Raw genomic sequence first — 26,802 nt, forward strand, 5'->3', positions numbered from 1 at the left:
TATTTTCTTGTTCACAGATCCTTCAATGGAGCTCGAGAGTTACAATCCAAGTCCAGCGTCTAACTCCTATTTCCTTCAATATCTTGATAGTTTACCCGGCAGAGTTGCTGACCCGACTCGTCCGTTTCGCCCGGGTTACATCATTGGCGCCGTCTAGTGGGAAATTCTGAGTTCTAAGACGTTGATATGGCTCCTACCAGAAGAACAGCAAATCAAGACACTTCCCGAGTTCAGGGAGAAAACAACACTCATGTTCAGGGAGAAAACAACACTCATATCTCTGGTGCTGGTGGTCCTCCCCCTAACTGGTCCTCAGCCTACCATTCATTTAACCCCCGAGGAGTTACAGAAGATTATAACTGATGCTGTTAAGATGGCCACGGCAAAGAAGGCCACTTCTCACCATGCCAGTCATCCCAAGCAACAACGTGAACAGCCGCAAAGGGAAGAGAGAAGGGAAGAGGAAGGGGAATCAAGTGCGGGTTCTAAGTCTCCCACTGTTGCGGAAGAATTGGAAGAATTGAGGAAAAAAGTGAAAGTGTTAGAGGGGCATGTTGGTTCTAAAGGCAGCGCTCCAGTTGCAAAAGGTTACCCATTTTCTGACATCATTGTTCGGAAACCATTACCCGGGCATTTCAAGTCGGCAAAAATCAAGGACTACGATGGGAGTTCTGACCCCGAAGAGCACCTCGCTCGTTTCGAAAACATGGCTATGTTGCATTGTTATGGGGACCAAATTAAATGCAAAGTGTTTCTAACCACTCTGATTGACTCGGCTCAAAGGTGGTTCGAGGGTTTAGCTCCTCAGAGTATTCTTTCTTTCGAAGATTTTCAGAAGGTGTTCTTACATCAGTTCAGCAGTAGCAAGAAATATAAAAGAACCGCCTTTAGCCTATTCGAGGTAAAGCAGCGCCCGGAGGAAATTCTAAGAGCTTATATCAAAAGATTCAACTGAGTAGCCTTAGACGTGCCTGCTTGCGCGCCCGAGACGAAAACTTCTGCTTTCACGCAAGGATTGCTAGAAGGGGATTTCTTCCGCTCCCTCACCAAAAAACTGCCCGGAAATTTCGAAGATCTTTTGTCCCGGGCAGAAAAGTACATCAATATGGAAGAAACCCAGCACCAGAAGAGAGAAGCATTGAAGAGAGCAAGGGGAGACCGGGCTGTCAGGCCTGAGGAAAGAAGTAACAAGAGGAATGGTTCCGGGCATCTTTCTCATGTTCCCTTGAGAAATGCCCGGGGTATGGAGGTTCAAGAATGCAGCTCGGATGTGGCCCCACTCTCTAATCTCACAGTCCGGCCGGTCCGATCAGAGAAGGTCGGATATTGCACCCTACATAAAGAGTGCTCCCACAACACGAATGAATGCCGATCCCTAAGGAAGGGATTTAAGAAGCATACAGAGCCGGAATCTCGCCCTGGGTATCGCGACGACCTGGGTATCGCGACGACCTGGACCGAATGTTCCTAGGAGATCGGCTGACATCCCCAGTGGAAGCAGGAGAACAGAAGGGAATTCTCGGGAAGAAAAAAGCAGACAAGTGGAACGAAAAGACCTTCCCCCTATCCGGGGAGTGATCAAAATGATTTCGGGAGGATCTACTGATGGTGATTCCAACCGAGCCAGGAAAGCAAGGGGTAGAAGAGTGTGCTTAGAAGTTGATGGGAGGGATCGAAGTGAGCCGGTTATTAGTTTTGGCCCGGAAGACCTCAGAGGAGTCAGGCTACCTCATAATGATGCTCTGGTCATTCAGGCCCGGCTCGCTAATTATGACGTGTTGAGAGTTTTTGTGGATAATGGGAGTTCTGTTAATGTTATTTTCAAGGAAGCCCTGGTCAGATGGATTTACATGAATATCCGCTGGAAGTAGTTGCGACTGCTCTGTTCGGCTTTGCCGGTCATGCTGTATACCCTGAAGGGAAATCACTCTGCCCCTAACACTTGGAAGTGGAGATTTGAGGAAGACAGTTATGACAGTTTTCACCATAGTAGATGCCCCATCTTCGTATAATATAATCCTTGGAAGGCCAGCTATGAACGAGATGAGAGCTGTAGCCTCCACTTATCACCAGAAGATCAAGTTCCCGATACGAGGGCAGGTGGGAGAGGTTAAGGGAGACCAACCCTCCTCCCAGAAATGCTATGGTGAAACAATCCGAGTAGATCAGAAAAGGGCAAGAAGGGAGGACAGGGGAAAGAAAGTGGCTCAGGGAGCAAAGGAGGTAGAAGGTAATGAAGTAAATTTTGTTGCAGAGGACGAGCAAGAGGTGGTCGAAATAAAACCAGGAAAAAGTATTCGAGTGGCCCGAGACCTGGAAGACTCCACCCGGGTAAAACTCCTAGCCTGTTTAAGAGCTAATATCTCTATTTTTGCATGGTCCCAACAGGAACTTGTGGGAATATCACCCAAAATAGCCGAGCACAAATTAAACATCATCCTTGGATCCCGACCTATAAAACAGAAGAAAAAGGCACTTCGGGCCCGAAAAAGACAAAATCATAGAAGAGCAGGTGAAGGAAATGTTGGGAGCCGGACACATCATGGAAGTCCAATTTCCCACATGGCTCTCTAATGTGGTCCTTGTTCCTAAAGCCACAGGGAAGTGGAGGATGTGTGTAGATTTCCGGGATCTGAACAAAGCTTGCCCGAATGATTGTTACCCACTTCCTCGAATCGATCAGTTGGTGGATTCAACTTCCGGCTTTGAGTTACTAAGTTTCATGGATGCGTATCAGGGTTATCACCAAATCCCCATGGCCCGAGAAGATCAAGATAAGGCCAGCTTCATCACTTCTGGGGGCACCTTTTGCTATGTGGTCATGCCATTTGGATTAAAGAATGCCGGGGCCACATACCAACGCCTAATGAGTCAAGTCTTCCAAAAGCAGATAGGCAGGAATATCGAGGTATATGTGGATGATATCTTGATTAAGACTCGAGAAATGTCTTGTTTTATTGATGATTTGACAGAGACTTTTGCCACGTTGGAAAAGTATGAGATTAAGCTCAACCCGGCCAAATGTGTGTTCGGGATCAAGAGTGGAAAGTTTCTGGGTTTCATGGTTACAGACCGAGGAATTGAAGTCAACCCGGAAAAGATAAAATGCTGTGATTGACATGCCCTCCCCTCAATCTACTCGGGATGTACAGAAATTGACCGGGAGGATTGCTGCTTTGTCCCGATTCATCTCTCGATCTGCTCACCGGAGCTATCCTTTTTTTCAAGTCCTCAGAAAGGCCCAGAAGTTTGGTTGGAATGAAGGGTGCGAACAGGCTTTCCAAGACTTGAAAAAACACTTATCCGAGTTACCTGTTCTGGTAAAGCCGGAGCCGGGGGAAAAGCTGTAGATTTATTTGTCTGTCACTAAACATGCTGTCAGTTCTGTTCTCATCAAGAAAGAAGGGACAGATCAGAGGCCCTTGTATTATGTTAGTCACGCCCTCCGAGGAGCAGAGTTGAAGTATAGTGAAGTGGAAAAAATAGCTCTAGCTCTGGTAATGACTGCCCGAAAATTGAGGCCATACTTTTTGTCTCATCCGATAGTGGTCCTCACCAATTCTCCACTCGGAAGAATAATGACACATTCGGAAGTCTCAGGAAGAATGGTCAAATGGACAATAGAGCTGGGGGAATACGACATTGAGTATCAACCCCGGGCCGCTATCAAAGCTCAGGCTCTGACAGACTTCTTGATAGAAATGATCCAACCGACAGAGGAGGAAGTATGGAGAGTCTTCGTTGATGGCGCTTCAAATCTATCCGGATGCGGAGTTGGAGTGGTCATAGTCGCCCCATTCGGAGAAAAGATAAAATTGGCCCTGAGAATCGATTCCCGGATTACAAATAACGAAGCTGAATATGAAGCTGTTTTGTCAGGATTACAAGCTGCCCAAGAAGTTGGAGCCTCCCGAGTAATTATTTACTCTGATTCTCAGTTAGTAGCACAACAAATTAAGGGTGCTTACGAGGCCAAAGATGAAAAAATGCTCAAATACTTGAAACTCATAACAGCCCGAGCTGCCACTTTTACCGACTGGAGCATTGAACAAATCCCCCGGGGAGAGAATGGGGAAGCTGATAGTCTGGCCAAGTTAGCCGCTTCTATGTCCGAAGTAAGTACCCGGGAAATCATGTGTTTTACCCGATTGGTACTATCTGTTGATGAGGCATCACCTACCCAAATAACTTCATGGATGACTCCCCTGATTGAATACATAGTCCATGCCAAGCTTCCGATTGACCGAGTTCAGGCTTTAAAGATAAAGAAGCAAGCACCCAGGTTCACTCTATTGAACAACACTCTTTATAGGCGATCATACCTGGGTCCTCTATTGAAATGTGTCTCAGAAAGTGAAGTAGAGTACATCCTCTGGGAAATTCATGAAGGATGCTGTGGAGAACACTTGGGAGGGATGGCTCTGTCTCGGAAAGCCCTATTAGCAGGATTTTGGTGGCCCCGGATGGATCAAGATGCCGCCAGACTAGTCCAAAAATGCCAGGGTTGCCAACACCATTCCAATTTTCACCATCGCCCAACTGTAAGGATGCAACCAATCTCCGCCTCATGCCCTTTTGATCAATGGGGTCTAGATATAGTGGGCCCCTTCCCCATGGCCCGGGCACAAAAAAGATTTCTTCTAGTGGCTATTGATTATTTCTTCAAGTGGGTGGAAGCTGAGCCATTAGCCAGGATTACCGAAGACGAAGTTATGAAATTTCTTTGGAAAAGCATTGTTTGCAGATATGGCATCCCTAGGAAACTAATTTCCGACAATGGAAGACAATTCCAGGGAAAAAAGATCACCTCCTGGTGTCATGAAATGAAGATTATTCAATCCTTCACCTCAGTAGCCTACCCTCAGGCTAATGGCCAGACGAAAGTAACTAACAGGATCCTCGTGCAAGCACTGAAGGCCTGGCTCCATGGGAAAGGAAAAGATTGGGTGGAGGAATTGCCAAGTGTCTTATGGGCTTACCGAACTACTCCTCGATCATCTACTCGGGAAACACCCTATAGCCTTGTATATGGTTCAGAAGCAGTCCTACCAGTGGAGATCGGGCAATCTTCTATTCGGATAGAATCCTACCCGAATCACAATGATCAGTCCCAGGCCATTGAACTTGATCTGGTTGAAGAAAGGCGAGACAGAGCTAGCATTCGAATGGAAGCTTATCGTAGCCGGGTAATGAAATCCTATAATAAGAATGTTCGTGCGCGAGACTTTCAGATAGGGGATTTGGTCATGAAAAAGGTGAAACCGGTGGGCGATGTAGGGAAATTGGAAGCAAAATGGGAAGGACCCTTCAAAATAATTCAAAGAGTCAGTTCTGGTGCAACTTATTATCTTGAATATTCTCTGGGACAAACTCTCAAGAGGCCATGGAATGCTTTTCATTTAAAGAGATATTATGTGTAGAAAATACTTGTATCTACTGATTTCTACATCAAATAAAAAGATTGTTCGAGAAAGCGTTCAAATATTTCAAAGCCCAGGGACCCGTACCCTGGCCCGGTGGACCCGTACCCCGGTTATACTTTCAAGTCCAGGGACCTATACCCTGGCCCGGTGGACCCGTACCCCGGTTATACTTTCAAGTCCAGGGACCCGTACCCTGGCCCGGTGGACCCGTACCCTGGCCCGGTGGACCCGTACCCCGGTTATACTTTCAAATCCAGGGACCCGTACCCTGGCCCGGTGGACCCGTACCCCGGTTATCTACCAAGTCCAGAAACCCGTACCCTGGTCGCCTATCGATCTTAGTAAAGATTAATGTTGTATCGGTCCCGCAGGTTTTTGTTTTGGAAAAAGAAAATTATCGGTTAATGATTGATGAAATTCAGAGTTAATACAAAGTTTGAGATAATGCGGGGAATATCTGGGAAGACGTTATCAAATGCGATGAAGAGATCTCATTAACAAAGAAGATATTTACAAAGTGCCCGGAACCCGGGAGTAAAAAAAAAAAAACTGGTTTTATTTGGGATCCTGCTCCTTGTTCTGCTCCTCCTCCTCGTCTGGGAGAGAGGTTGCTGCCTTCTCTAAATCTGGAAAATCTTCCCGGTCATCTGGAACCAAACCCGCCTCCTCGAATTGTTCCAGGCACTTGTTGAAGCCCTGTTCAAAGTACGGGAAGGCCTTCTTAGCCAACATCAGCTTAAACTCAGGAGATTTTAAAAAGTTGGTCATCTGCTCCTCCTGAGCAGTCTTAAGAAGGGATACGGCAGCCTGGAGACCATCAGCTCGAGCACGGAAGGACTCGGCTTCCTCCCTTAACGCTTGTGTCTCTGCTCGGGCCACTGCCAGCTCCGCCCGTATCAGATCCATTTGTTGCTCCCAAACAGCCCTCTACCGAGCCAACACATGCTCGTGAAGCTCGCTCAAACGGCCCACCTCCTCTCGGAGTTTAGCATGTGTCTCCTGGGCCGAGGTAGCCCGAGCATTGGCCCCTTTAGCTACATTAGCTACTCGCTCGTAAGAATGTACGAGCATCTGCAGGTCCTGAAAATATTGTTCGAACTTGGGGATAAAGCTACAAAGCTTACAAAAAAAAAAAATAATAGAAAGAAGGGGAGAGAAAAGAAAAAAGGGGGGGTTAGAATTTCCTGAACTTACAGAAAAAACCCGGGACGTTCCTTCGCAGAGAAGCATGTTGGGATGGAGTCCCTGAAGGTGTGCCACCTCGTCAGGACGAAGAAGGACCCGGATCATTTTAAGAAGGTCCACGCTGATATCTTCCCCAAAGATGTTGGGGATAACCCAAGGCCTTCCCCCAGAGGGCCCGGTAGAAGAACTTGTCATAGGAGGAGACCGGACGACCTCCTCGACTTCATCCTCTACTACCACCACCGGCTCCTGGATGGCCTTCCTCTTTCGCTGATTAAGAGGAGCTGGATCCTCTTCGGTAGCTGGGACGGTGGATTCTTCCTAGGGAAGAATGGGTTCCTCCCGAACCATCATTTCTGTTTCGTCCCCCTGTCCTTCAGTTTCCCGGGCTTGGCGTTCTTCCTCCTCTTGAGTTTTCCGAGCTTTTTTCTCAGCCCGGGCTTTCTTTTGTTCGGACTTTCTCTTGGCCGCGGCCTTCTGGAAACTCGCCCTGATCATGTCCTCGGCTGCATTACAAAAACAGCATGTCAGATGACCAAGCATGTGAAGGATACATAAAGGGAAATAATGGTAAGATAATACTTTACCAGCCTGCGACCCGGGGTGATTGAACTCATCTATTATCTGGTCCACGGGGTCTTCAGTCCGGGACCCAATCCCATAATGAATCAAGTTGTCCCCCCCAATCAATACAGAGGAAAGATAAGATTGTTTTTCTAGGGCCCCCCAGGCTTGGATAAAAAGAGGGAGGAGTTTGTAATTCCGGGGAAGCTCAGGTTTGGAGGGCATAGCAGAAAGAAAGCCCAAGGCACTGGTAGGGAGAGTCGGGAATTGAAGAAAGAAAAATTTCGTCTTCCATCCCTTCAGATAGGAAGGGATATCAGTCAAGAACCGGTAATGCATCCGGGCCATAAAAGAAAAGACCACATCATTAAACAGGCAAGAATAAAAATAATGAAAAATTGAAGAATTGATGGGAAGTTGTTTCATACGGAAGTACAAAAGTAGCAGCCATAATACGAAAAGCGTTAGGGTGGAGGTGGTTGAGGGGTAAGGTTGAAAAATCGGGCAACTCCTTCAAAGAAGTGGTGTACCGGGAAGCGGAGACCACTCTTGAGCTGCTCAAGAAAGAAAGCATGATAGCCGGGGGGAGGGGTATCGGGGTGATCGTTCAGTCCGAGAATTTTGATGTCATAAGTAGAAGGGATGGAGCCCAAAGATTTCAACTCCTCTATACTACCCGGGCGAAGGGTAGAAGTCAAAGTGGAAAACCACGGGGGACCTGTGGCCTTCTCTTTTCCCTTGCCCTGGGTACCAGCAGGCCGAGAATAAGAAGCTTTGGATTTTTTAAGGAGTCGAGAATGGGGAATGGGAATGCCTACTGGAAGGCGAACGGAGGTCTCAGAAGGGGTCGGGCAGTTATCCTCTGATCGGCCCCTGACATTTTTTCCGGACGTGGAAGATGTGGAGTTTGACATAATGAAAAGGGTAAATGAGGAAAGGAGACTTACTAGGAAGAAATGGAGATGGTGACCGGTTGTCGATGAACGGAAAGATCGCCGGAATAACATCCGCGTGACAGGAAAAGCTCGAGAGAAGAATTTGGCAGAGCTTCGCTACAAGGAAATTTGCAAGTGAATTTTGAAAACCAGTCATATACTATATATAGGGGAAGAGGGTGATCTACACCGTTGATCTAAAGCAGATCGAACGGACCAGATCAGTCTCGGAAATTGAGCGGCATCATTGGGCGGGATATTTGAAAATACGTGTGCACAAATCGAGGAACCATAATCATTCATTTTCTCGGAATACGGACAGTTCCTGACAGCTTGTCAGAGGGGGACGCGTCGTTCTGACATCGCATTAAATGATCAGGGAAGGCTAAGCCCCGGCGTATTATCCTAAGCCCGGGTGGTACGAAGCCTTGGCATATTATTCGAAGCCCCGGCGTATTATCCTAAGCCCGAGTGGTGCGAAGCCCCGGCATATTATCCTAAGCCTGGTTGGTGCGATGCCCCGGCGTATTATCCTAAGCCCGGGTGGTACGAAGCCCCGGCGTATTATCCTAAGCGCGGGTGGTACGAGGACCCAGCGATCAATTAATAGCTTATGGTTTTCTTGTTTATTGATTCTTAATCTATGCCGGCTTGTTCACAAAAGATATAAAGTAGCAAGATACGTTAAAATTTTCATCAAGGAAATGGTCTGCGTCGTATTACAGCTATTCTAGAAGATACATAATCTTGTCATTCATTCATCCAATCAGTCAACTCTTGAAAGTAGAGATTGGTGAAGGACTCGGCGGTTGAAATCTTGTTCAAATGATGCCACTTCCTTCCACAGCATAGCATGCAACAGAGTTTGGTCGGTGGCTAGGTCTGCAGTTCAAGCTATTTCAAGCTCTCGCCTATATTTCCTCGCCACTGCTCTCTGTGCACGAGTAAGAGCCAGGCCATTCTGGTAAGCGATGGTAATATCTTGGATCTTGTACCAAGTGGACATAACCTTTACTTCGATATACTCTTCGACAGTCCTTTTTAGATTCTCCACGTAAGGACGTAGCTCGGCTGGTATTTGGCTATGTGCACCAATGGAAGAGACTGTATTGCTGTAGGCACTGGAATCACTTGAGCTCGACATGATGAACTAATACTCATTTCATCCATATCGTCTTATTTATAGGAAGGTGACATTTAATATTGAAGAAGGTAAAGAGGCCCTAGGCAGTCGAAGCGCCTTCCTATTTACCCAAAAGGAAAGTTGATCACCACCATTGAATGAATACATAAACGGTCAGGATGAGTCTTGAAAATAGAGCAGAGTAGACGAAAAGATGTACACGAATATCTAGGTGTTATAACCTCGGAATATGAAACGATTTTCGTCGACATAAATAAGCATGCATCATAATAATCCTTATGGATTGCCCGGTTACACTAACCAACGAAGCATATTAGCCCGGGAAACGCAAGGTCCCGGCACTATCTACAGGCTCGAATAATGTGAGGCCCCGGTATATTCTTATAAGCCTGGATGGTACGAAGACCCGACATTTGATTTCGAGACCAGGATACTATTGTTTATTGGTTATTTGTACCTATTTGTATGCAGAAGATAAAGAAACATAAGACACGATAATTAATAATTTTTTATTATTAAAGAAAGATTCGACGAACTGTTACATTATCCATTATTGAAGATACAGAAATTTGCCATTCAGTTAGCCAGTCGGTCAATTCATGAATCCGAAGATTGATGAAGGACTCAGCAGTTAAGATCTTTTCCAATTGATGTCATTCTTTCCACAGCATCATGTGTAACAGAACCTGGTCGGTAGCCAGATCTGTAACTCTATCCACTTCAAATTCTCGGGTGTACTTCCTTGCTCTTGCTCTTTGTGCTCGAGTAAGAGCCAAACCGTTCCGGTAGGTATCATTCAGGTCTTGAACCTTGTACCAGGTAGACATGACCTTCACCCAGATTAATTCTTCAATCGTCTTCTTCAATTCCTCCAGATGAGGACGCATTGTGTTGGTTACTACGACGTGTGTGCTGCTGCAATTAGTGGAGTCACTTGAAGACATGTTGAACTGATATTCACCTTTCATTTCTATCCTCTTATTTATAGGCACATGACATTTAATGGATGCACCTCGTAAATGGTATCAGGTAGACGAGAGGACATTCACGGTTATCGAAACATCATTCTTATCCATCTCGAAATATGGAACGTTTTTCGGCAGGAATTTAATATTGATACATGCGTCATTATGATTCTTTATCATAGCCCGGGAGGTTTGAGGCCCCGGTATCTTATAGCCCAGGAGGTTTGAGGTCCCGGCATCTTATCTTAAAAACCGGGGAAATTTGAGGCCCCGGTATCTTATTTTATAGCACGAGGAATTTTAGCTCCCGACATATCAGTTAGTGAGATTTATTTTATTCAGTTCCTAATACAAATACAATATCTGGTAAAACTGAAATTCTCGACAGAATTAGAAATGGACAAGCATTTTTATTCCGGAAAGGGTGCTGGGAAAGTAACGGAGATATAAAACAAAAATAACTTTTATTCAGAAAAAAAAATTCTTGCGGACTACATCATAATATGCTTCCTCTACAAACATCATCCACAGGGTCATCCAGCCCTTTACTTCTCCAGTAGACGTTTTGAGGAAGCTGTCGGATTTGACGATGTCCGTCAGAATTTTCCTTTCCTTGTAGAGCATCAGCTCGTAGACATAATCGTCCTTGAAGAGATCAGCTGTCTCAAAAACGTGCAGGCGTTCCCGATACTCCTTCAGCTTTACCACTAGTCTAGGAGTATTAGCTTCCCCAGTCTCGTAGAGAAACTTCAATCTCTGAAGCTTTTCCCAGTAGTGGATAATTTTACTGGAAGACTTCATCCTCCAGTTCCAGCTTTCGTTTCTCCCGGGCTGTTTTCATGAATTCTTCCGCCATATCAGGAGTCTTGGAGCCGCTTGCACCTGCCATTGTATTCTTTAGAAGATAAGTGTGTTGGTGTCATTGAACAAAGGAAGGGTTGTTATATATGGAGAGTGAAGCCAATCCACACCATTAATCCATAATGGACCCAACGGCTCAGATCTCCATCGGAAATAGTGCAAAGATATTCATACAGGCGAGAAGATATTCGAAAAGACAGGTCCAGGAATCAATGCGTCATAATGATTCATTTTCTTGGAAAAAGAAGAGTCTCTGACAAATCCTACGGCCTGTGTCAGCTATAATCCACGTGTCCATATACTACGATCAGCCTAAAAATAATAATAATAAGCGAGTAAGCAAACAATTTTCCTGACCGGGCACACGAGACTAATCGGGACAGCGAGTGGACTCTAACCCGACTAATTAAGGAAGGAATGATGATGCCCCGAGATAACCCAGGTCATAGATAAACCCTAGGACTTCCCGGGTCGTGGATAATATCCATGGTTAGTGCCCGGGTCAGGAGAATAAAAGGTTCTGACCATACAAATAAAGTAATCGGATGGATCGGCACCCGAGTCATGAAATTACCCGAGATAACGAGAGGATGGCTGGAAGAACCCACGGAAGGGCCGGTCAATCAGAGGCCAGGCCACGAGAGCACCCGAAACATAACCTCCCTGAGAAGGTATACACTTATGTTCTTATAAGGAATCCCGAGGAATACCTCACCCTGACCACTTCGATATGAGTGAAGTATTTAATGCCGCCGATAAACAGTGTTTATAGCCGATTTATCTCTGACATTATTACAAGTGATCAATAAATCAAGTGGCCTGGATGTGACAAGTGTGCGATTTGACATGTCAGAACAATATGGTATAATCAGCCACCCTATTATAATTAATGCTCTCACACGAAAAACGAGGTCATCATTGTATCATCTACTATAAATATCAGGTTCTTTACTTGCATTTACTATCTTTCGGATATTAATTCACATTTAATACTATCATTTACTACACACCAATCATCACAGCCATCACTTGGCTACATTGGTTTTATTGCTTGAGTACCCTGCTGACTTAAGCATCGGAGTGGCCACGCCGAACTCCCCTCCGGCGCCCATTCACGTGGTTATTTTCTTGTTCACAGATCCTTCAGGGAGCTCGAGAAGTTACAATCCAAGTCCAGCGTCTAACTCCTATTTCCTTCAATATCTTGATAGTTTATCCGACAGAGTTCCTGACCCGACTCGTCCGTTTCGCCCGGGTTACATCATACACACTGTGAACCAAAGGATGGTTTGAACTTTGAAGAAGTGAACTTGAAAGCAAAGACACTACAAAATTTTGGAAATACTGAAAGTAGAATCCAAGTCACTGATTTTGTTTGTTTTCAATTTCATGGAAAAATAGAGTTTTCGTTTTATGGCCGAAACTACATTTATGTTTGAATACGTGTTTATTTTAATCAAATATAATTCAATTCAATATTGAATGTGTGTTTAATATGGATCTTTCCCTCCAAGAACGACGTGAAGAGAACAAATGCACGCTCATGCTGGTAGCTCGGGACAAAATGTCCATCTCCCCTCACAGTAGCAAACGTCATGTTTTGATATTCAGACACATAACCTCCAACCTTTCATTTAAAACCGGTTAGAAATACGAAGTTTTGGGAAAAAACTAAATCGACTAGTATTAAACAGATCGACTTTCTTACTTCACCTTGAGAGTACCAAGGATGCCATGGAGTCTTAACTCTTAACAGGTGAACCAAGTTTAGCCATTGAATACCCGGTTGCTTTTCGCAGGTATGACGCTGTCTAAGTCTCCGCTGCAGTCATTTTTCCTTGATCTCAAGAAATAAATGTATGCTAAATAAAGGGATTTAAACAATGGTGTAGTTTTAGTTACCTAAAGACCCAAATGCGAATGCGGGTGGTCATCGGTTCTTTAATGAGAGTTAGTACCGTACGTATCGGGGTCCTGCCAAAGTCAACTTCTATGTTCCACATTACTGCATGAATATATAACATATATTAGTTAATCAGAGTGGATCCTGCAGTAAAAAATTGAAATAAAAATGTACTAATTTGAGTGGAAATTGGAACAAAAGAACGTTTCTTGGATCGTATTACCTGCAGCTTCCCCAGGGTCCAGGAGCTCTGGTGACATTGGCATGAAGGTCCTTTTGTACTTCAGGGTTACTTGAAGACATATCAAACATGGATCAAAACCAAAGAACTGAATAGAACGAGTAAAAATTTTATAAAAAAGAGTATGATATGAAAGTTATTGAGGTGTATATACCTACCGAGGGAGAATTTGAAGTGGAAAGGCAAAAGGGAGCATAAATTGTTAGAGCAGGTGTCCGGTAAGCCAACTTGTGGCTCGGGCTTTATTGACTCTAATGTAAAACAATTTTTATTTTAATAATATTTTACGATTTTATTCGATTATGGCATTATACTTTATCTGTATACCCATGCAATCAGCATAGATAAAGTCCTTGATTATACTTTAATACAAATGAATCGTAATTCGATGTTGAAACTCATTTATAAACAATGTAAAATCTAAATTTGTTCCTAGTCGATTCAGCCGCTTAAAACATGGATAAAGGTCGCTTGAGTTCGAGACTAGCTTCTGTGATGTTGTGTACCGCGTTTCTTGGTAAGGGCATAGAGATGTCCAAACATGCAGATGGGTAGTCATATGATGATTATACCGAACTACCCTCCCTCGGACTTTCCAAGTGGTTATCATTCATCGAGAGGATAAGTCCGTGGTTGTGATTGTACACCATTAGTCCTTACGACCCGGGACAACACTGAGGCTCTATATGCTAGGGCTGTGCTTTGACTCATTTACCGACCCCAGGAGGGTCATCAGGTGGCGAGATTGGGTACAGTTGCGACACATGTAGGAGCCAGTGCATTGTAGTCGGGGATTCACCGCTCACCTACGGGTGTGGATATCCTATGTGATCTGATAAAATAATAGTGCGTGGAATATCTGGCCAGAGTATGAGATGTACGTTGGAGAAGGAGTTCTCCAATGGTACATACGATGCCACTATTATATGTATCACATAGTTATCAAATTAATATGCAACCCTCGATGAACCAATGGTTGCAGATTCGATCGGGATATATGAGATGAAGGGACCGTACTGTACGTTAATCATAATCGACTGGTTCTTGTAGGCACTATCAGTGATACCTAGGGAATCATGGGACGATGGTACTAGACGCTCTTACCATGATCCGATGGGTGCAATTAGAAATGAGTTCTGACATCCTTGATCAAAGAGTTGATAATAAGAATGGGGTTAACTAGGGTAAATCCGAATAAGAATAAATGTTATTCTGAATCACATGGAGATGTGAACCCACGGCTAGTTGTATTCCTGAACCATTGAGGGACACACAAGTATCGGATTCTGTGTTCCCGTTAAGATAGTCAAATTTCAAAGAGTTGGATTTGGTGACTATAGTTTGATGGAGATCAAACATGAAGCTTATAAAGGAGTTTATGTGATGATTTTATAGGATGGAAGAAATGGAAGTTAGCATGATTGCTAAATAAGGAAGGAGAGTGGAACTGCCTGTTTTGTGAAGGAGTTCACTAAAACTGGCAGCTGCCTAATATGGTAAGTGAAAATTTTTATCTTCGAAATTTTTTATTTTCATTATATGAACAAGCCTTATATCCTTGATACATCGGCGCTCTCGGATCGTCGATCGGGATTATAATCAGTTTGATTACTGATCTTGTTGTTTCCAAGGATTAGATCAGCAATCTGAGGCACGTAATGACCCGCGTAACTCTCTCCTGCTATGTTGAGATCTCTAGTTTTGTACTCTGGAAATCTCTGCAACCATTACAAAGGTGTAGGAATCCGCTGCAGTGCTTTTGTCACCAGTAATGTAATCTGATGTTGTGTTTGAGTATGAAAATCCAACGCCAGCTGGGGATTCCAAGAAGAGGATATTCGCAACTGCAGCGATTTCAAGATTCAAACTTTAGTTAATGTTGTTCTTCAAAGTAGAAATATGCCCTGTTTTAAGAGTACTCGTTCCATTGATACTCACCAATATTCCAAGAATATTTGTTGTACCAGAGAGTTTTACCGTCGGGATTCACCGGAAATGGTCTAAGTTCGGTCATTGCTCCATTGCATACTGAAGAGCAGCCAGTCCCTGTAGTTTCAAATATCTGATGATTCCAAGTTACCTTCAAGTATACGATCTTGTAATTTCATCTTAAACTGCAAACTTTAGCAATTTGTTCGTGTAATGCGATAACACGAAAAGGGTTTGAATCACAACGGGTTGCCAAACAGTAATATTATCATAGATTTACCTCCATTTAGCCATAGCGCCAGGGGCTTGCTTGAAGAATCTTCAGCCTCATTTAACCAATAAAACAGTGCTCGGCCAGCATTAGGATCAACTGTTACGTAACCCGAATATTGATCAAAATTCACCAATGGTTGCCCTGGAAACATCAAGATTCCGTCCTTTCCCCTCAATCCATCTTGACTTTCTACATAGAAAGGCAAGTACTCGATCGAGGCATCCTCGGCAACATCTTTGACAGATTCTTTTCAGCTTCGTGCCTCGAGAAATTCCCCTAGACGGTTAAATCCTCTACCATCATGAGAATGTACTAAAACCACGAGGCATGAGAGAGTCAGACACAAAAACCTTACACACCCCATGTAGTGCTCTGCATCAAAAATATTGTCCTTTTTTGTAGATTTTTATTTTTTTACTTAAATGTTGTCCATATGTTCTTGTTGCATTTTCAGCTGGATCCTTGGTCTTGTTGGTATTCAGTTCAGCCAGTCACGTTTTGCGACGATGCAGCTCGTTAGTTTGTCCCATGTCTTTAATGTGTTTCTTAAGCTAAGCCTGCAATGTCTCTACTTGTCTCATGGACTAAAATACAAATAATTGAATTGAAAAGGATATGCTTGATTTATAATTCATTTGTCTTTGTTTAGTGTTTCATTTGGAATTAATTTATGAAGTTATAACATGAAAAGTTTGTGAAAGAAAGAGACACAGATGGCCTTAAAAATAGGAAGGTCCTTTTTCATGACACTAATTCAATAACATAGTTTTCGACAGATTATTCAAATTTAAATTTGGGAGCTAAAATTACTGCTACATAGAAACAGAGGATTTATGTGAAATATAATTAAATTGGAATAACTTTTTCCTCTCTAATTTCGAGTGTGAGTTTTGTTTTATTACGTTTTTGCTCAAAATACTTAGAGTCTGTTTGGTATCAAAAGTTTTTTGATTAAAAATGTGCTTTTTTAAGTTGGCTTTTAAAAAGGCTTTTTTAAGTAAAAGTTGTGTTAATATTGTGTTTGGATGAATAGATAAAAAGCACTTTTTAAATTAATAAATGTGTTTGGATACATATCATTTAAGTGCTTTTTTAACTCATTAATTTATATATATATTTTATAACGGATTTCTAAACAAGTGTGATGTATAAATATAAATAATTAAATCCATACCAAAACAATAAAATATTGAAATCTTAAAAACCATAAAAACAATTGTTAATAACAATGGTTAATGTTTACATTCTACTTTAATTTATTAAAAATAAAAACTAATAGTTCAATGTCGACCTTGTATTGGCAGTGAATTTCTTATGTCATCTCTCAATTCTTTTATTTCCGTAATATTTTCTTGTGTTGGCTCTTGCCATCTCGTACCTCTGTCATGGACATAAACATTTTCACCATCTTGCTCGATTTCTTGTAAATCATCAATATTTTCGAGTTGTTCAAGAATATCTCCAGCCGCATCGTATCGCCTTATGAAATTGTGTAAAGCAAAACATGCCACTATAATTTTAAATTGAGTATCTAGACAAAATGTGGGCATATTTTGTAATACCTTCCATCGTGCTTTGCACACTCCAAATGTTCTTTCAATAACCTTCCTTAAACTGGAATGATGATAATTAAATACTTCATTTTTTTATCTGAACTTTGGAAGCCAATCGAAATTGAGGTAAATGATATCTAGTATCTTTATACGGTCCCATAAAGCCTTTGAAAGTAGGATAACCTGCATCAACTAAATAATATTTACCTGCAAAAAATAAGAGTTAAAGTGTAAATATTTATCTAACAATTATTTAAAAAAACATATAAGATATATTAACATCAAACCTTCAGGTGGGAGTGGAAAATGCAATCTCTCTCTGCGCATAGCCTCTTTAAAAATTTTAGAATCATGAGCAGAACCTTCCCAACCAGCCCATACAAAAGTAAAGCACATGTCGAAGTCACATACAGCCATAACATTTGTTGAAGTATACCCTTTTCTTCCAATGAAATCTATTTGCTTGCTAGGGGGAACACGAATGCATATATGTGTGCCATCAATAGCCCCTATACAATCTTTAAAATAAGGCCAATATCTTTTGTCATTCTTAATATATTCAGGGACATCTATAAAATTAAGATCGATAGGTTTGATGATATCTCTCGACAACTTCCATATGGACTCTAAAACGCTGTGAAACTGTCTTGAAACAGTTTTCCCCGAGTGTTGAAAACGCTCTTAAACATTTCTAACTGAAGCAGGTTGACCCATCATGTACAAAAATAATCCCACCTTTTCATAGATATCAACTCCTCTTGTTAGCTGTAAGCTATATTTTTGGAGTAGATCGTCACATAGTTTATAAAAAACATGTTTTCTCATTCTAAACATTTCAAAGCATCGTGTCTCATTACCATTCAATATCTCTGCCACCCATTGAGACCCTGATAACCACGATGTCCTACATTTTTCTTTAACAATATATTTCAAAACATAATCCGTAACACCACACAAGGATAACAAAACCATTCTTTTCTTAGAGACATGTGTATTTCTAATAGAATCAACGAAAATGTCGGAATCACTTGATGCATCAGAGTTATCTGATATAGTGGAGCCTGAACTCGCAGACATCATGTGAAAATATATGAATAAAGATAAATATATAAAAAAAAACAATAAATATTGAAAGTTTTAGATTATTGCATTAAAAATTTAAACATACTACTTAGTAAAGTTGACTCATCAATCAATAAAAGAAAAAAACAAGTGCATTATTCAAGTATTTTTCCTAAAAACATAACTGCTGTTAATAACGCTTCAAATCATCTTTAGTGAATGTCTTTACCCAACCAAGCTGCAGTTCCGAGTCCTTCAATCCGATAAATGTTTGTCTATTATGCTTTTTACTCAAAACTCTAGTAACTATGAAGAATTGCTCACTGCCAACCACCATACCAGGCAAACTACGAAGAACCTCCAGACAATTTTCAATGCTACATGGATCATCTTTTGGTGTTTCGTGTATAGACTTTTGAGTCTCAAATTCTTGAAGGACACGATCAAGTTGATCGGCTAACCTAGTGGCAATGGGACCTCTTTTTTCCCTACTCTCCCTTCTTTTTCTCTTCCTTTGCTGCATAAAGTTGTCAGCTCCCATTGTTGAGTTTTTCATAAATTCTTGGCTTTCAACATTAATATAAACATCACTTTGAAACTCTCCATCTAACTGAACATCCCAATCATTTGTATCATCGTTGAAATTATTATGAATTGGTTGATCCTCTGATGGTGCTATTGCAGCATAGCCAGTTGCTATGGAACCTTTAAATATATTTTCCAATAAATCTAAATTCTTGGGTCCCCTCAATCTTAACTTTGCATACTCAGGATTTTCCTGTAATTTGCAACGTAACAAAAAATAAATAAAAATAATTGATTAAAAATTTAAAATGTAGTATATAAATTATGTACCTTAATCTTATCCTCCCACCAACTATTATCAGCTTGCACGGTCATCTTGTTGTGATCCCAACCAAGGCCAGTCTCATTATTTCCAATAAGTTGTGCCCACAGTGCAAAATATTTTCTCATAAAATCCCATTTATTTTTGAATTGTTTTTGATTCAAAGAAAGTCTCGTTCTCTCATTAAATTTTGAAACTAAATTTGTGTACCCCGTTTTGTTTAAATGTTTGGTAGGCTTATTGGCGGATTCAATTTCTTCCTCACAAATTTTTAAAAATATTTCGGTATTCTGATCAGTCCAATCCGCCTTATTATTCCCATCAACAACAAATCCAGGTTCAACAGTCTCAATCGTATATCTAGGTAATTGACTTGGATTTGATAATCCTCGTTTAGGAGCTAACTTCGAATACATTCTATATTCAAAAAATAAAACATAAAAAAACAATAGATTATCTAATTCACAATATCATAAATGAAAAAGTAATACAAACAAGGATTAAATAATATTACAGTAATATTATGGTATATAACATATTTTAATTAATATAATATTATATACGTAATACACAAGAATTGGTGAATATTATATACGTAGTTGCAAAAAAATGGAATAAGCAAATACTTTTCCCTTCCTGACTTCTTGGATTTATCGGATCATTGACCGAATTGTAACATAATTATCTAATTCACAATACGTAATACAGACGTAAATGAATAGGGAGTGTAGATTCTGCAGCAAAAAGAAAGCAGAAAAAAATGAACGAACAAAAACCTCGACGGAAAAAAAAATTGTACCTTGTAGAAGAATGGAGAAAAGATTGAGAGGAGACTACTGGTGGATGTTTTTTTTAAGGTTATTAAAAAAGCTAGTGAAAAAAACTATAAAATAGGGCTTTTAAAAAAGCTCTAATTTCAACTTAAATAAGTGCTTTTTTAAGCACTAGAAGCCCACCCAAACAAGTTAAAAATTAAAAAAGCACTTTTTTAATTGTAGCTTCTTATACCAAACGGGCTCTTAGTCATGCTTATATTCTCTAATCTATAATATTAACTAAAGTTAAACCCTGTAGCATAACTAATTTTTCGTACATTGGTGAAACTTTTTTTTATAATTTTGGTTAATAAAAAAAATTAGAAAATTTATAAACTTAGAACTACAAAATTATTTTATATTTATTTGTTAGTCGATTTTTTAAATAGAACAAAGAAACAGAAAAAAGATATCCTCAAAACAAAATAAATTTCAAACACTAAGCAATTTGTGATCACTCTTTTTCTAAGAGCACATCACTACATGTTAATAGCATATAACATAACAAGTTTTTTATCTCAAGTAAAAGGAAAAAAAGAAGAGGATTTCAAGATATTTTCTGGATGATCTATTTAGCTCTGACTTGGAGGAAGCTTTCCAGCTAAAAATGATGAGAAGAAGGTAAGTGCGCGTTCGGGCTGGTAACTCGGAACAAAATGACCTGCTCCTCTTATCGTTACGAAGGTCACGTTTTGATATTCGACTGCATAACCTCCAACCTTAAAAATAAAAAATCATTAGAAACAAATTCTCTGATCAAAACTGTGTTTTTTCCTAAAAAATAACACGAACCTCGCCTTGTGTGTACCAGGGGTACCATGATGTTTTTACTGATGATCCAATCTTGTTCATTGAATATCTAGTGGTTGTCACTGGCACTCTTCCATCTGTGTCACCACTGTTTCATTTGAAAACAAGAAATATTTAGTAAGAACAATAGTACATCAGTGATAAGATTTAAGTAAAGAGAGTCAAAAACCTGTAAATCCAAACACTGATGCCACTAGTCATCAGCTCCTTGATCACTGGTAAAACCGTCTCCGGCTGATCATTCCAGTTGGAAAATATGAAATCACTTCATAGAAACAGAATTGTTAATCAAAACAGTGGGTAGAAAAATGGCCGTTGCCTTATTTTATGACAAAAAAACTAAAGATTATTTTGAAGAAAAATGGATAGCTATAGTACTTGCAACCCTCCCATGGTCCTGGAATCCCAGAAACGTTTGCGTGAAGCGCATTCTGCACTTCTGGTGAGTTTAAGTAGGCATCGACATAGTCATCGGAGCAAGGGTCGAATCCAGATATCTATTTTTAATGAAGAATGAACAATAAAGATACTGGCTAATGTTTAAGGTTGTGATAAAGAAACTGAATCTTGCTTTCATACCGATGGAGCCGTGGAGTTAGAGTCACACAAAGGTTCATATAATGCCATAGATGAAAATGTCGCGTACGTCGTTATCAGCAGCATTCAGCCGATTCTTGGCACTTTTCTGTCACTGTCGCCTGCGAAGAGAAGTTGCAATTCGCCAGAACCGCCTGGTGATGTTCATCAGAGACGAGGGCGTGTGACCAGAAATAATCATACGTGCCACTCATTTCATCTTCATAATCAATATATGCATTCCCAATCTGTAAATCACGAGTTCCGTAGAAAAATATATGTGAACTTTTAGACCAAATTTTCCAAGAAGTAAATGTAAGTTAGTTAATTCTCACAGCAATTCCTTTCAAGTTGATGACAGTTTGATTTGTTATTTTGTTGTTTTTAAGGATCAGTTGAGCCAGCTGAGGCACGTAGTGACCAGCATAACTCTCTCCTGTCATGTAGAAATCACGGGCTTTGTATTCGGGAAATCTTTCCAACCAGTTTAGTAAAAAGGTATAAGAATCTGCTGCCGTTCTCGTGTCCCCAGTGACATAATCTGATGTTGTGTTCGAATAAGAAAATCCAACACCAGCCGGAGATTCCAAGAACAAGATATTTGCAACTGCATCAATTTCAGAATCATAATTGAATCCATTAGTACTTTTTTTTTGTATATGTTTTTTTCTAGATTCTAAGCGGCTTTTAATGTCACCTGTATTCCAGGCATTTTTGTTGTACCATAATGTTTTTCCATCAGGATTCACCCTAAACGGCCCAAGTTCAGTCATAGCTCCACTTCCTATAGAAGAACAGCCGGGACCTGCGTCTCAAATTTTTTCTACATCAAGTTTCATGTTACAAATCGTCACATTCTGAATAAAAAATATGTAGACTTACTAGTTATAAATAATAATTACCTCCATTTAGCCAGAGGACCAGAGGCTTATCCGACGAGTCCTCGGCTTCTGTAAGCCAATAAAAGAGTGCTCGTCCCGCTTTAGGATCAACTGTAACATAGCCCGAATACTGAGAAAAGTTCACACTTGGCTGTCCAGGCAAATTCAAAATCTTGTCACAGTCCTTTAATCCATCCTGTTGTGCTATGTAAACCGGAGAATATTTAGTCAAGGCATCTTCTGTGACATAGTTTTCTGATTTTTTTGCCCTTTTGGCCCTGAGAAGTTTCCCAAGAGGGTCGTGTCCTCTCCCACCATAACATTGTACTGAAGCCACCAGGCACAAAACAGAAAGAAACACAAAAGACCCTTTCATTTTCTGTAAGAAACAACCACAGGATTCAGGAGAGATCGTATTTTCACGAATAAGAGCACTGCGTTTATATATAGGTTCATTGTGACACTTACTAAACAAGAAATCATTGTATGTATCAACATTATGCTTGTTTTTATTTATTGACTTGATCTTCATTGGCATTCTCTATGAAGATCTTGGAAAGTAGTCCTTTTACTGAGTATATGATCCCTTCAAAATTATATTTATTTAACAGAAAGTACAAAGAGATATTAAATGTTTATATTTTCATAACGGGACGAAAGAAAGATGTTGATACAAAAGAGACAAGTGAACAAGACTGGACTAGTAGACGCGCCGGCCAGTTACAATTTCCCCTTTCTCAACTGATAGTTTGTATTTGTTTGTATTGTTTCATTAAAAAAAATGGCAACATTTCCCCAGTTCAACAAATCATAAATCATTATTATTACTTATTCTGATGGATGAAGATTGAACCATTGTATTCCACGAAATGAAATTTCATTTAACCAGAGATTCACATTCTTTTAGTCTTGTTTTTCAAACTTGGATTTTGTGGTCAAGTCTTGATTAGTTTGTGAACTTCACCAGCATTAGAGATTACCCCTCCATCAGAGCAGAATCTGTGAAGTTGAAAAGGATATCATAACTCACATCATATTTTGCTTTTGAAAATGTTCGAAGTGTATGAGTGACCGAATATGAAGGATGATAGGCACGAAAACTAGGGATAATATGCTCTAATCTATCTGCGAAATAAGTCAGAATTTGAGAAGTGATTCACACTTGTTCCACATTGATTTGCCGGGGAACCATAATTTGATATGTTAAAGTCTAATGTGCCAGATCATTAAAAATTTGTTGTAATTCAGACCGCGTGGAACGCTTGTTAACTGAAAAATGATATAGCTCGCGCATCATCTCTCTTTCTTGATCCCAGTTAGTCTGAAAAATAGTACTTCAGCCCAGGGGCATACTTATGTTACCTTGTATAGATGAAAGAAATATGCATTTTTTTGGTTAATATTACATAGGAAGATAGCTTACTTGATTCTGATTATTAAAGAAAAGTTTATTCCTACAGATGTTAAAAGATAACACCAACCCCACATTTCTCTTACCGAGCCGGTATAGCAAAGCCGATGGGTATCATATCACTGCCTAATATTTTCTAAAGTAAACATAATAGAACCACCAGCCTAAACCCCTGTCAAATGATCATTTGAGGCTATTCCTTATAAGAGGGGATAATCATTCGGAGACAGCTTTCCCTCCAAGAAAGACGAGAAAAAGACGAGCATGCTCGAGCAGGTAACTCGAAACAAAATGTCCTGATCCTCTTATGTGAAAACCTGAATTTCCAATAGTAGCCAGCATATTTCAGAAGCTAACAATTCCAGTAGCAACTAATATTTCAGAAGTTGGTAGTTTTCCAGAAGACAGAATTCCAGCAGATAGAATCCAGCAGCAGATAGAATTCCAGCAGACAGTTACTGATTCTACTTATGACTTGTAACTGAAGCAATTAACACGAAATAAATATTGTTAAAGGCATATTATGGCCAATTATTTGGGAGGCTAACAGTCAGAAATTTGCCTATAAATAACACTCTCAAATCTCTGAATTGGTGTTACGCAAATCTTGAGTATCACTTGAAAATTCGAGTTAAGAGAGTGCCTATTTTCGAGCAGTAGAAACCAATAGCAAGAACAAGAAGATTCCAGATTTCAACCGAAACTTTCTAGCAAATTACAGTAAGTGGGCTTATGTATAAATATCTTGAAATCAGTTTGATAATTCCTGATTTATGTATTTCTGATATCTGATTGTTGAAGCACTGAAATCTAGTGAACTAATGGTAGGAATATATATTCTGAACATTACTGAATTCTGATTACTGATTACTGGTCTCACCCTTTAGAGGAGAGAACATATAGGGGACTGATATCAGTTTAGCCATGAAATTCATAAACGTGTTTAGTGCTTACTTGTTAAATATCTGATTTCTGTTCTGAATACTGATTCCTGAATACTGATTTTTGTTTTGAAAATAAGAGTTTCTGTATATTATTTGTATTACTGTTTCTGTTGAAAATGACTTTGAAAACTGGGAGTTATTCCCGCCCCCGCTTACTGAGTGACAACCATATCACACACCCACCAAACCCATCTCGGATAAGAACGAGGAAGAATTGTTAGAGGAAGAAGAGCAGATTCAGTTCTGGAGCTGGTGAAGAAGACTGTTATTTCTCAATTCTATTTTATGTTTTCCGCTACATCTGTTAAGACGTTATTATATTTGGTTTTACATTTCCGCTGTAAAACATTAGTCATTTGACTTTGTATTAGACAATGAATATTCAGTATTATGAATAAAAGACTGGTTTATGAATTCTGTACTTCTGAGGCTTGTTGTTTTCGAATGTAAATTTGAGAGCAACGCCGGTGTCGATCAACCTCGTCCTTGGTGGCGTGATATTGAAGTGGTATCAGAGCAAACCAGGTTTCATAATCTGGGGAGGAGGAACTAGAAATAATGAGTTCTGATAGACTTCTGAAAATAAATTCTGATAAATTACTGTAATAGACTACTGAAAATACACTACTATAATAGACTAGTGAAATTGAGTAGAAAAAAATCAGTAGACCAAAACCAGTAGATCGAAAAAAAACAGTAGCATCAGACCAATAGTCTGAAAACAGAACCAGCAGATGGGAATCAGTATATCTGAATGCAGAAGACTTGGTCAGTAGATCAGGAATGCAGCAGACTGGTTCTAACAGTGCTGGAAATCAGCAGACTTGATTGCAGTAGCATCAGTATTGCAGTAGATAGTGAATTCCAGCAAGCGCATGCAGTAGACCTTGCAGATTGTATGAAGTTGGAGTGTTTTTCGCGCAAACTTCAAACGGCCATAACTTTTGATCCAGGAGTAATTTTGACTATTAAAAGATACGGTTGGAAAGCTCTCAACGAGAAGAACCTAACATAGAACGAAGCTTTCGTTCTAGCACCGCCGACGAACCCCAAAATCTTTCGTTTAGATAGTGATATCATCATTTCCGTAAGATTTTCCAAATTTTTGAAACTTTGAGGAATTTTCATTTCCAATCGGCTCAATATTTTTGCACCAAAATTTGTACACATCATGTTCTTGATGTGAAGGATTTTTAATAAATTTTTCACGAGATTCTAAGACTGAAAAATTTTGAGCTATTTCTTCTATTGAATGTTATATGCTGTAATGATTCTGTTCATTCAAGTAATTGTCTATAAATCGACTTGTATTCTGAGATCATTTATGAACCTTCACTCTCATGTTTTGGATGTAGGATATGGCTGACCAGAGTAGCTATATTAAGAGCTTAGAGAAGAAGCTAGAGAAACTAAAGAAACATAACTACTGCCTAGAGCTGGACAAAGATGAATTAGAGCGTCGAGCAGAACACTTAAGAGGTGATGTTCAACGATATGCTCACTATCTGCATCAGGCAGAAGAGAGAAATAGGAAAGCTCAAGAGGAGTTCGAAACCTCCCAAGAGACTGTTACAGAGTTAATCGAGTTACGTGATACCTTGGTTGAGAAGATCCAAGTGCTTAAGGATCAAAATCACCAACTTGTGCATTAGCATAATCAGTATTGTGAACAGACTGATGCTCAGATTCATGAGTTGCAGGAGCACTGTTGAAGTTCTTAACGACCAGAATGCAGTTCTGCATGGTCATATTGAACATCTGGAAACAGTAATAGTCAACCATGAAGATGAACCCGAGGAGGATCCCGAAGAAGAAGTCGAAGATGATCCTATGGATTTGGGATTAGGAGATTGATATATTAGACCTTCAGTAGTACTTCTTTGTAATAACACTTGTTCCATTTACATTTCTGTTAGCATTTTCGAAATTTAGTTGTAATTGCACTTTCGCGGGAATCAATAAATTTAATTTTATCCATTGGTTTCATATTTAATTTTTGAGCAATTACTCAATCATTTTGATTCTTTGTAAAGTCTCTATTCTACCAACAACCTTAGAAATTTTATATTTGTAGGAAATGGACGGAAGACCCGTGAGAAACAATCGCAACCCTCGTTATGGAAACTGCAACAACAACCAAAACGATGAGGCTGCACAACAACCACCACCAGCAGTTGGCCTCAGTCAGGCGGACCTGATGGCTATAGCCACGATTGTGGCAACCAAGCTACAAGGGTTTGTCAACCCTAATGCTAATCAGCCACCGCCACCACCGCCAGCTCAGAATGGGACTAAGCAGCATTATGAGCCCCTCGAAAGAGCAAGAGTCCCGAACTTCGATGGAAACTCCGATCCTGAGGTCGGACAGAATTGGATGAAGGAGATGGAGAATCATCTTCGACTACTTGAGGTTCCACAAGGGATCAAGGTAGATGTGATTACACTTTTTTTTGTGGATAAAGCAGCCAAATGGTGGGAA

General features: G+C 40.3%; 2 protein-coding genes and 1 pseudogene across 2 annotated transcripts; all 3 read right to left on the reverse strand.

Annotated features, from left to right (window-relative positions):
• Window positions 1-14,823: 14,823 nt before the first annotated feature.
• Window positions 14,824-15,940, reverse strand: LOC142518006 (serine carboxypeptidase 1-like). The gene is made up of 3 exons (XM_075620579.1): window positions 15,431-15,940; window positions 15,160-15,267; window positions 14,824-15,065 (listed from the first exon to the last, which is right to left on the reverse strand). Exons 1-3 carry the CDS (start codon window positions 15,573-15,575, stop codon window positions 14,917-14,919), a joined length of 402 nt encoding a protein of 133 aa, XP_075476694.1. The 5' UTR covers window positions 15,576-15,940; the 3' UTR covers window positions 14,824-14,916.
• A 2,289-nt stretch (window positions 15,941-18,229) lies between these two features.
• LOC142505017 (L10-interacting MYB domain-containing protein-like) lies at window positions 18,230-19,302 on the reverse strand. The gene is made up of 2 exons (XM_075617845.1): window positions 18,895-19,302; window positions 18,230-18,817 (listed from the first exon to the last, which is right to left on the reverse strand). The coding sequence occupies exons 1-2, from the start codon at window positions 19,300-19,302 to the stop codon at window positions 18,230-18,232; spliced, it is 996 nt and encodes a 331-aa protein (XP_075473960.1).
• Window positions 19,303-20,273: 971 nt separating this feature from the next.
• LOC142518012 (serine carboxypeptidase 1-like) lies at window positions 20,274-22,358 on the reverse strand (annotated as a pseudogene).
• Window positions 22,359-26,802: the final 4,444 nt, after the last annotated feature.

Source organism: Primulina tabacum, chromosome 1 (genome assembly GCF_025594145.1).
Source record: "Primulina tabacum isolate GXHZ01 chromosome 1, ASM2559414v2, whole genome shotgun sequence".
NCBI classification, from domain to species: domain Eukaryota; kingdom Viridiplantae; phylum Streptophyta; class Magnoliopsida; order Lamiales; family Gesneriaceae; genus Primulina; species Primulina tabacum.

Coding starts and splice junctions, on each gene's coding strand:
- LOC142518006 (XM_075620579.1), bottom strand. CDS start 15,575: ATGTTTCCAGGGCAACCATTGGTGAATTTTGATCAATATTCGGGTTAC. Junction 15,268..15,430: donor GGCGCTATGGCTAAATGGAG/GTAAATCTATGA, acceptor TTGAAACTACAG/GGACTGGCTGCTCTTCAGTA. Junction 15,066..15,159: donor CAAATATTCTTGGAATATTG/GTGAGTATCAAT, acceptor AAATCGCTGCAG/TTGCGAATATCCTCTTCTTG.
- LOC142505017 (XM_075617845.1), bottom strand. CDS start 19,302: ATGTATTCGAAGTTAGCTCCTAAACGAGGATTATCAAATCCAAGTCAA. Junction 18,818..18,894: donor GGTGGGAGGATAAGATTAAG/GTACATAATTTA, acceptor TGCAAATTACAG/GAAAATCCTGAGTATGCAAA.